General features: G+C 40.8%; 1 protein-coding gene across 1 annotated transcript; it reads right to left on the bottom strand.

Annotated features, from left to right (window-relative positions):
• Positions 1 to 3,554: 3,554 nt before the first annotated feature.
• c1qtnf7 (C1q and TNF related 7) lies at positions 3,555 to 9,621 on the bottom strand. The gene is made up of 3 exons (XM_030726664.1): positions 9,431 to 9,621; positions 7,389 to 7,622; positions 3,555 to 4,324 (listed from the first exon to the last, which is right to left on the bottom strand). Exons 1-3 carry the CDS (start codon positions 9,450 to 9,452, stop codon positions 3,696 to 3,698), a joined length of 885 nt encoding a protein of 294 aa, XP_030582524.1. The 5' UTR covers positions 9,453 to 9,621; the 3' UTR covers positions 3,555 to 3,695.
• Between the last annotated feature and the right edge of the window lie 929 nt (positions 9,622 to 10,550).

Consider the following 10,550-nt stretch of genomic DNA (forward strand, 5'->3'; position numbering starts at 1 on the left):
ACTTAATTTGTGCTTAAGTAGACATATTATGCTTACTCTTATTTTTTGTCAGTCACCTGAAATAGGAAGTTTTCATGGGACTCTATGCACTCCTGTGAAAAACTAAGTCCATCCTTTCTGGGAATTAAGAGGGTTAGTAGCAGCCATGTGCTGCTAATCAAATGCACTTGATTAACTGATCATTAGCAATTGTCAGCACTTCTGTAAAAGAAGAACTTTTGGCAGTTTGCTGGTTTGGACTGTCCAGATGTGTGTTAACACAATCCTCCCAGTAGTGGACTTCCAAGCAAAAAGGACAAAAACCCAGACTCTACAGACCTCAGTTAACATGCTAAATGTTAAAGTTTGTGACAGCACAATTAGAAAAAGACAGAACACGCTGGCAGTGCCAGGAGAAAGCCATTCCTAAAAAGAAAGTGGCAGCACAGCTTAGGTTTGCATGTTGCATGCAATGATTTGGTTTTGTTTTGCAGCCACAGCATCTGGACACCCTGGAGTCATTGAGTCAAACATGAACTCCTCTGTATACTAAAGTATTCTAGAGTAAAATGTGAGACCATCTGTCAAACAGCTAAAGCGTGCCGAATGGCCCAGTCAAAGTTCGGGGGTCAACCTGACTGAAATGCTGTTGCAGAGCTGTGCATAAACAAATGCTTGCAAACCTCAATGAACTGAAGCAATGTTGTAAAGAAAAAATGACTGCTGCACATTATGGCTGCTAAAGGTGTGCTTCATGGGGTGTACTGTACATACTGTTACAAAGCCAGATGTTCGCATTAGACATGGGAAAAGTTTCAAATATTGAATTCAGTGTACAAATAATTCATGTGAGCTAAAAGTTTAGACTTCTTACATTTAAAAGGGACAGCCATTCAGAACAAAGTTGTCTTAAAGGGTGTGTGTGTGTGTGTGTGTGTGTGTGTGTGTGTGTGTGTGTGTGTGTGTGTGTGTGTGTGCGTGTGTGTGTGTGTTATGCTAAGCCATCTTAGTAGAGTCTCCAAAAATAAAGCTATTAAGCAGGAAATTAACATAATAGCTCCATACCCCACTTTGATGCTTTTGAAATAACAAAAAGAAATAGAGCTACATGAGCTGCCTCTAACTCCAGACATAGACACAACAAACAACTTTGTTACACACACTGAAGGATCTCAGCTGTCTTAGAAAATAGAGCCTGCTCAGCCCCTTCTTGTATACATCCTCTGCGTTGGTCTTGCAATTCAGCCTGTTGTTGATATGGATGCAGGCTTGTGGAAGTCTGTGCTCCTTACACTCTCTTCATATTGTCAGCTACTTTAAATGTACAGTGTGTAAAATATCACTGGTATATGCCAGTAGATTGCAGATTGCAGTCAAGTGAATTCTATTTCCTTACTCCTCCCAAATCAAGTGCAAAATCCTAGCTTTCATGTCCTGATTTCAGTTCAGGAAATGAGGCTTGAAGTGAGGAGGAAGAGGATGAGGTGGAAATGAGGGTGAGGGAGAGCAGTGGTGGAGGAGGAGAGAGACATGATGAGAAAGAGATCATGAAACTATGCATGTACAAATGTTAAATGGCCATATACTGTTTGAAAGAGCTATTTGTGATCTTTAAATTAAAAGTAAGTAAAGTACTGTAAGTACCCTTGGGCACCCCTGTTAATTTTCATGATTTTCCTTTATAAATCATTGGTTGTTTGGATCAGCAATTTCAGTTAAATATATCATATAGCAGATGAACACAGTGATATTTGAGAAGTGAAATGAAGTTTATAGGATTTACAGAAAGTGTGCAATAATTATTTAAACAAAATTAGGCAGGTGCATAAGTTTGGGCACCCTTGTCGTTTTATTGACTTGAATACCTTTAGCACTAATTATTGGAACACTAAATTTGTTTTGTAAGCTCACTGACCCCAAGTGTTTCTCCTCTTTGCATCTTCTCTGAAGAGTGGCAACATGGGAGCCTCAAAACAACTCTCAGATGAGCTGAAAACAAAGATTGTTCAACTTCATGGTTTAGGGGAAGGATCCAAAAAGCTCTCTCAGAGATTTCAGCTGTCAGTTTCCACTGTGAGGAACATAGAGAGGAAATGGAAGCCCACAGGCACAGTTCTAGTTAAGGCCCGAAGTGGCAGGCCAAGAAAAATCTCAGATAGGCAGAGGTGAAGGATGGTCATAGTCATAGTTAACCCACAGAGCAGCTCCAAAGACCTACAACATCATCTTGCTGCAGATGGTGTCACTGTGCATTGTTCAACTATTTAGCGCACTTTGCACAAGGAGAGGTTGTATGGGAGAGTAATGCAGAAGAAGCCTTTTCTGCGCACACGTCACAAACAGAGCACAAACAGGTATGCTAAAGCACATTTGGACAAGCTTAATTTTGGAATAAGGTGCTGTGGAATGATGAAAATAAAATTGAGTTATTTGGACATAACAAGGGGCGGTATGCATGGTGGAAAAAGAACTCGGCATTCCAAGACAAACACTTGGTACCCACAGTAACATTTGGTGGTGGTTCCATCATGCTGTGGGGCTGTGTGGCCAGTGCAGGTACTGGGAATCTTGTTAAAGTTGAGGGTCGCATGGATTCCAGTCAATATCAGCAGATTCTTAAGAACAACGTTCAAGAATCAGTGACAAAATAAACACTGCTCAAAATCTACTGAGGCATTCATGCAGAGGAACAAGTACAACGTTCTGGAACGGCCATCTCAGTCCCCAGACCTGAATATTATTGAAAATCTGTGGTGTAATTTAAAGTGGGCTGTTCATGCTTGGAAACCATCAAACCAGACTGAACTGGAGATGTTTTGTAAAGAAAAATGGTCCAAAATACCTTCAGCCAGAATCCAGACTCTCAGTGGAAGCTATAGGAAATATTTAGAGGCTGTTATTTCTGCAAAAGGAGGATCTGCTAAATATTGATGTCATTTTTCTGTTGGGGTGCTCAAACTTATGCACCTGCCTAATTTTGTTTAAATAATTTGTTAAATAATTATTAATTATAAACTTCATTTCACTTCTCAAATATCACTGTGTTCACCTGTTATATGATATATTTAACTGAAATTGCTGATCCAAACAACCAATGATTTACTGTATAAAGGAAAATCATGAAAATTATCAGGGGTGCTCAAACTTTTGCATACCACTGTACATAAAATATGATTAGATGGAGCTTTGATGTCCATCTCGGCCACAACATGGCAGCCTCCACAAACCCATGCCCGCTCCTATGTATTTTTAATGGACTGAGTTTATGAGAATGCATAAATTTGTTGAAAGACGTAATTACAGACTAATCAATGTATATTTATGAGTATTCTATTAAATAACCTCATAAATTACTTACTGTATTTTTAAGTAAAAAAAAAAAATGGAAGCACAAATCTTATTCTTAAATTACACTCATTTTTGGTTACATGATTGCTGATTCAGCTTTCTATTGTCCAACAGCCTCGCCTAACACATGTTTCAGCTGTATTTCTTTTTGTAACTGGAAACGTGTAAATCATCATTACATGTCAACAATGTTTATTTATTGATTCCAATCAAAACAAATGCCAAAAAGCTATAAAGACTTCATCATATAATATATTTTTAAATCAATAGATAAGTCTCCATTCTAATAATATCACTAGCAGTACAAACATTGGTATAAAAATATAGTTTTTATATGTGTGTAATAAAATAATCGAGTTTTTCAGGCTCTATGCGTAGTCCTCTGCCAGTGTGTCAAAGTAGTTGCTGTCCGCATAGATGAGGAAGCCAGAGAAGAGGCTGTCCGCCCAGCTAGCATCTGCAAATAAACCGTTCTGGTCGTGGTAGAAGATTTCCATCCACACCTCATCTTCTGGGTTCAGGTACATGACAGTGGACCCAGATGCCACGTCATGGTTTCCTGTGTTGGCATCAAAGGTTTTGATGCGATACTGACCATTCTGCACCAGACTGATGGCCAGGTGTTTGTTGGCCAGTGTAATGTCATAAGAGAAATAATAAATGCCTGGGTAAGCGCAGATGAACTTGCCCGTCTGTGGGTTGTAGTGTCCGCCTTCATTGAAGAGGATCTTGTTGAACTTGATAGGGATCTTCTCTACAGGGTAGCTGCTGGTGATTCCCACAGAGAAGGCAGATTTAGGCAGCAGGCTGCCACATTTGCAGATCCCTGCGGTTCCCCGCGGTCCTCGCCCGCCCTTGTCCCCTTTCGTTCCGTCGGGTCCTGGGGGACCAGGCAGGCCCACGTCTCCGTTCTCTCCTACAGGGCCTCGTTTGCCTGGAGGGCCACGGTCACCTCGTTCTCCAAGCTTACCTGTCGGGCCCACCCTGCCCTTCACTCCTGAAAGAGAAGCACAATCTTTGCACCATCAGTTTCTAATTAAACAGTTCAGCTTTATTACTGTTAAACCAGAAACACATCTCCCCACTCATTGTCAGGGATTAAGTCAACCTTGGAAGAAAGCCACTGTCACAGTCAAAGAGTTTTAGCTCTATTAATCCTGCTGTACATTCAGTCAGCACCACTGTCACAGTAAATACCCTGGAGATAGGAAACACAGTGATCCGCACACTGTGTATTTCTGCAGGGCTTTTCTTAATAAGTGGCTCCATGTTCAGTCAAACATGAATTCCTGTTTCCAGGCATAATGGAAAACACAGGTGAATGACGCTTATTTATCCCTGACAGATTTATTGCAGTTCAGACTTCACAGGCTGATATCAGAATAATATTTCTCTTGGATGAGGTGAACAGGCGCGGCCCTTCCAAATATTTTTAAAATATTATGGGAGCTTTTCCTACATGAAAAGCTAAAGTAGTAAAAAGAGAAATTTAAGCTAACCTATAACCTAATTTGTCAGCATGGCTGTGATGTAAAACCTAAAGAGACTTTAGGGAGGAAAATTTACTGCAGTATACCCACAAACTCACACACCCAAACCCACGAGGGCATTCCCAGGTCTTGCATGCAAGTACGCTCAGCCATCATCACCTCTCCTAACAAGAGTGTTTGGAGACTGCATAACTCCGCCAAGGCTGAGAATTCACTCCACACCATGCACACCACAAACTGATTCCCTGGATCCAGGAGGTTACCTGGATCAGGATTAGTTTGGGATATTTTGTGGAGAACCCCAAGACAGTGTCTCACAGTTTTTCTTATTTTAAATTGTTACGTATTTGTGAATAAATGATGAAAAATGTCACGCTTTTTCCAGATCTAGTAACAGTAAAGAATCCTCTGCTCCATATTCCTGGGTCCAGATCTAAGTATTGATCACATGCCAGTGGTGAGGCCAAGCAGCATCACCGGTAAAGTTTTCATCCAGATCCATTCATAATCAATCAGGTAACCTTCTTGGCAGAGGGAATATAGTTTTTGGACAAAGACAAATTTTTTTGTACTTTATCTCTGTATACCACCACAGTCAAACAATCAGTATTTGACTGAAGTGAAGACTTTCAGCTGTAATTCAACAAATGAAGTATACAAAATATCTTAAACTGATTCGTATTGTACAACTTTTCACTATAGTTTTAAATACGAGGCCCACAGAGATGTTAGTGCAGGTGAAAGAGGCTGCCATTAGGCTAGAAAAACCAAACAAAACCAAACAAATAAACCTGTCAGAGAGACTGAAAAAACTAGAAATGTCAAAAAATAAAAACAATCTGGTGCATTGTTAAAAATAATGAATGCACTGACCAGCTCAGCAACACCAACACAGCCTGAGAGGCCCCAGAAGACAACTAAAGAGTGCATGATGACAGAATTATTTCCACAGTTAAGAAAAACAACTTCACACGTTTAAACAAGACACGAACACTCTCAAGGAGGTAAGCGAGACATTGAATCAAGAGATTCCTTCACGAATGTAAATACAGAGGGTTTACAACAATGTGCAGACCAGTGGTTACACTCAAGAACAGGAAGGCCAGATTAGACGTCTAACAGAGTCTGCACGATTCTGAAAAAACTCCCTGGACACATGATGAACTTACAGCATAATGATGGGAAGAAAAAAAGAATGCACACCACATTGTTTGTCAAACACGGTAGAGGCAATGTTACAGCATGGCTGCCAGTGGAATCGGGTCACCATTGTTTATTGATGATGTGACTGCTGATAGAAGTAGCAGGATTAATTGTGACGAGGACAGGGCAGTGCTCTCCGCTCAGATTCAGTCAAATCCTGCTTCACAGTACAGACGGATAATGACCCAAAGCTCCCGCAGAAGCAGCTCAAGAATTTCTGAAGGCAAAGAAATGGGATAATTTTCAAAGGCCAAGTCAGTCGCCTGATCTCAGCAACAAGCAGCAACTGATGGTGACGGCACTGATGGCCTACAGAGCCTTGAAGCATTTGGCGATATCCATGGGTTCCAGGCTTCAGGCAGCCATTGATTGGAAATAATCATCTGAGTATTAAAAACAGTCCTTATATTTAAAATGATGTTTGTCCAATTACGTTTGAGCCTCTGGAAATGGGGGACTGTGTATAAAAATGGCTGTAATTCCCAAACAATTCATGCAAAATATTCATTAAACCATTTGAATTAAAGCTGAAAGTCTGCACTTCAATCACATACTGATTGCTTGATTTAAAAAAAAAAAATCCACTGTGGCGGTGTACAGAGGCACGCTAAAACGAGAGCAAACACTGGATGTTTTCACTGAGGAAACTCCATCTGCAGTTCTGTCTTTGTTATCCACTCAGAGCTACATCTGTTCACCTTCATCCCGTTAGCTGATGACTCTTTGATAAATAAAGATTCAAGGGAGCATGGGTCATCACTCTTGACTTTGAAACACATGCAGTGTCTGTTTTAAAACGGTGAAACTGTCCAAACCTGGAGTTCTCAAAGTGGGCTTGTGGCAGCCCTTTCTAACATTTTATGCAGCCAGCAGGCCTGTGAAGGAGCAGGCTAAACCTCCCTATTCTGGACAAATAGGATTTGGGTCAGGAAATGTAATAGCCAACCAATTAAATTAAACGGTAAAGGCATACCACTTGCTTGTTTTTTTTATTAACGTGGATGTTAATAAATGCTGTGGGAAGTCTGCATTTTTTTTGAATAGTTTTATGCTCTTTTCCTTTGCTTAGGTCGATATGCTGGCATTTACAGGGGATCTAGCTGTCAGGCACAGTGCTGTCCACGATGATCATGTTCTCTGGAGGGAGCTGCAGTGGCTGCTGTTTTAAATGAGTCCCATGTAATTTGTTTGACAGATCATTTGATAAGTTTCAAACACATCATTTCATCTTCTCTTTGTCAGCTCCTGCTTGTGCAAGCTGCCAGATAAGAGCATCTTTGATGTGCCAGCTTTTCACTTCATGCACAGACTGGTGGTATTTCTTTATCAGCACACGTAAACTAACGCTTTATCGATTTCATATTATACCTGTGTCTCCCTTTTCTCCCTTTTCACCCTTCCTGCCATCTCTGCCATCTCTTCCTGGGATACCCACATTCCCATCTGCTCCCGGGGGCCCGCTGGGACCCGGTTTGCCAGGCAGTCCAGGTGACCCAGGGACACTGCAGATCAGTCGTGGCGCTTTGAGCTTGGTGTCAAACAGCTGTCCGGAGACACAGTGGCACAGACAGACAACTCCCATCAAGGCCCACATCTTCAAACCTGTGTACGCAGCAAAAATGTAAGAGAACATTAACATCTCATACGTGTCTGCATATTAACTCATGAAGTTAGGAGCGATTCTCGAGTTAGTTTTGTGTTTGCACATGTATGGAGCAAAGGAGAAAGATAACAAATGAACAATAAGATTGAATCAGTGAGTTATGGTGCAAGACTCTTAAACAGGTCCTATCAGATTTCTCAGTGCCATTAAACACTCAAACTGCTCTTGTCAGAGTGTCAGACGGAGCAATTGCATATCAGGGAATCAAATTTGTAATCAAATACAGCATGGGGCCCAGATGGGATTCTTGTAATGAGAAGCAATTGCTCCTTGACTCCTTTTCACATGCTGATGTTCTCATCCAACCACAGATTTGCATGTGAGAGACCTCAAGCAAAATCTTTGTGTCTGCTCCAAGTCTTCTCTCTTTTTGTGCCAACACATTCCCAAGCTATGACATAACATCCAGAACAATTTCTGTCAGGGGGAATGCAGTCATGCAACGGCGTTATACGTTCATGTAAGAGCGAGAAGAAGAAGGCATGTTCACAACTCTATTTTAGTAACAGAACCTAACATGACGAATGAGTGACAGTCTTTCCTGTCCAACTTTTCCTGATGTTTAACATCCAACATTTCATAGTAAAACAATCATATAGTGTCTCCTCCTGTGTAAAAATCTTTAGGGAGTTTATCTCACACACACACACACACACACACACACACACACACACACACACACACACACACACACACACACACACACACACACACACACACACACACACACACACACACAGATTGGCCCATGTAGGCGTGAGAATGTGAGTTTTGCATCTGCCGTTTGTCTCTGGTCAGCGGGGGTGTTGGAACATGTGTGTCAGGTCTACAAAGAAGGATAATCCCCTTGTCTGCCTTATTACAATATGTTTTTCTTCATCCTTACACATTTGGTTTATTTGTCATTGAACCATGCAAGCACATCAGACAAATTATGTGCTAAACAGGAAGGAGACATAAAACAAGCGCAGGCTGCTCTCTTCCTTGTTGTACGAGTAGCATGTTTTTGATTTTGAGGGTAATGAACTGGCCACAGAGCCAATGTGAGGTCCTGGGAGAGAGAAACCCCGCCCGCCATCTCCAGTCTGCAGCAATGATGTCAGCATTAGTAAAATGGCTAGCTTTAAAGAAGCTGTCAACTGTTTACACACACAGCTGTGCTGTACATGCAAACGCATGCAAACGCATGCAAACACATAAACACAAATCCTCACAAGCTGCATTAGTGATATGCATTATTTAAAAGCTCCTGCTGCAGAGCTGTCATTAAAACAGATCATCTTCTGACATCATTTCCCATTAAGAACTGAAAAAAAGCTCTTTTCATTAATTTAATTTTCTTGCAAACAGGTGGAGTGAGGCAGTGTGCAGAAGAAATACTTCACTGAAAATCAAGGTTTGCATCCACTATAAGCAACGGTCACTGAGGTGTTTCTGATGTCAGACACAAGTTTATCAATAATTTCTGAGAGAGCTCAGCATGTAGGCATGTGAAAGTCGTGTATGTGAAAGACAAACTCGACATTTTTAGACACACAACTTAGTTTATCTGCATTATTATATTACTTGCAATGAGGTCCTAAACTATAAAAACTTAGAAAGCACACATGTGGGCACAAATACTCAATGACAGATATTTGAGTAGCGATTTTTTTTGGTGGTGTTCATCACTTTTAGAAATATTCTCAATGAACAATGTTTTGTGATAATAAAGCAGTAGACAGAGGTAGGTAATCCATGTACTTACCCAACACTTGGCAGCTGTTCATCGCCAAACCAGATCAAAAATCTCACCCTTGAGTGTCTCCGTCCTCCTATCTGCTCAGTTTCCCATCTTTCTTGAGACTTGAGTCCCTGTTGAACATGTTACTCTCAGACATCAGCTCTCAGATCAGCTGCTCCTTTGCTGACAGCGTCTTGCAGTGCAGCGGCAGCCTGGACTCCTTTCAGTGCAACTCTCCCTCCTTCCCTCCTCCTTTTTTCCCTTATCCACTCCCTTCTTTCTGCCTCATAAACTACCTAAGGCAAACAGCCATTAACCATGGAAGCACAGTATGTGCATACAGAATAAACTCCATTATGTCATTGAAGAAGACTCCTTTAGAGTGAGACTCCAAGTGCAAAAGTTAGAAACTTGGATCTTGGATTAATAAATGACAGAACTCATTTGGGTCTTGTTGACCTCAGTCTTAATAGCATTTCTGACATGTTCCCCTAGATGGCGCCAAGCCATCTAGGGGTACATGCCAAATGTCCCTCAACACATGTTGAGGGACTTCTGGGATTATTTCTTTGTCATGTGGTTATGTTGAGGGCAATTTGCTTTACATACTGTAATCCAGGAAAATAGATCATTCAAATAACGCTACAAGATCCAAATAACACTACCAAACCAGCAAATCAAGGACTGACTCAATAAAAAAGGATAAATATAACATCTGTATTTGGATTTTACTGAGATTATTATTTAAACCAGTTAAGCTGCTGAGAAAAATTTGCAAAACACAGTGAATGATATTTTTTTTTTTTATTTTATGGATATGAGTAATTGTATATTATTCAAAATCTTTATAAGAAAATGTTTTTTCCTCATTACTATGTAAATTTGTACAAATGTGCAGCTTCCTTGGAGCTCCAAAATCACCATTGCTGCACAAGTATTAATTCTTTTAGGCAACTCTAGTGTTACACCTCTATAGGTTGTGATAAGTGAAACACCAGCAGCTATCAGGTGGAGCACACATTTATGGTCCCCATAGCATAAATCCTGCTGACTTTAATCTCTTCTGGCCTTTTCTGCAGTGGTGCTATGACAATGATGCTTCTCACTTTTAGTGAAATGTCTTTAATAATTTGTGGATGGGTTG

Source organism: Archocentrus centrarchus, chromosome 4 (genome assembly GCF_007364275.1).
Source record: "Archocentrus centrarchus isolate MPI-CPG fArcCen1 chromosome 4, fArcCen1, whole genome shotgun sequence".
Taxonomy (NCBI): Eukaryota; Metazoa; Chordata; class Actinopteri; order Cichliformes; family Cichlidae; genus Archocentrus; species Archocentrus centrarchus.

Coding starts and splice junctions, on each gene's coding strand:
- c1qtnf7 (XM_030726664.1), bottom strand. CDS start 9,452: ATGAACAGCTGCCAAGTGTTGG. Junction 7,623..9,430: donor GAACAGCTGCCAAGTGTTGG/GTAAGTACATGG, acceptor CTGCGTACACAG/GTTTGAAGATGTGGGCCTTG. Junction 4,325..7,388: donor GGGAGAAAAGGGAGACACAG/GTATAATATGAA, acceptor CTTCTCTTTCAG/GAGTGAAGGGCAGGGTGGGC.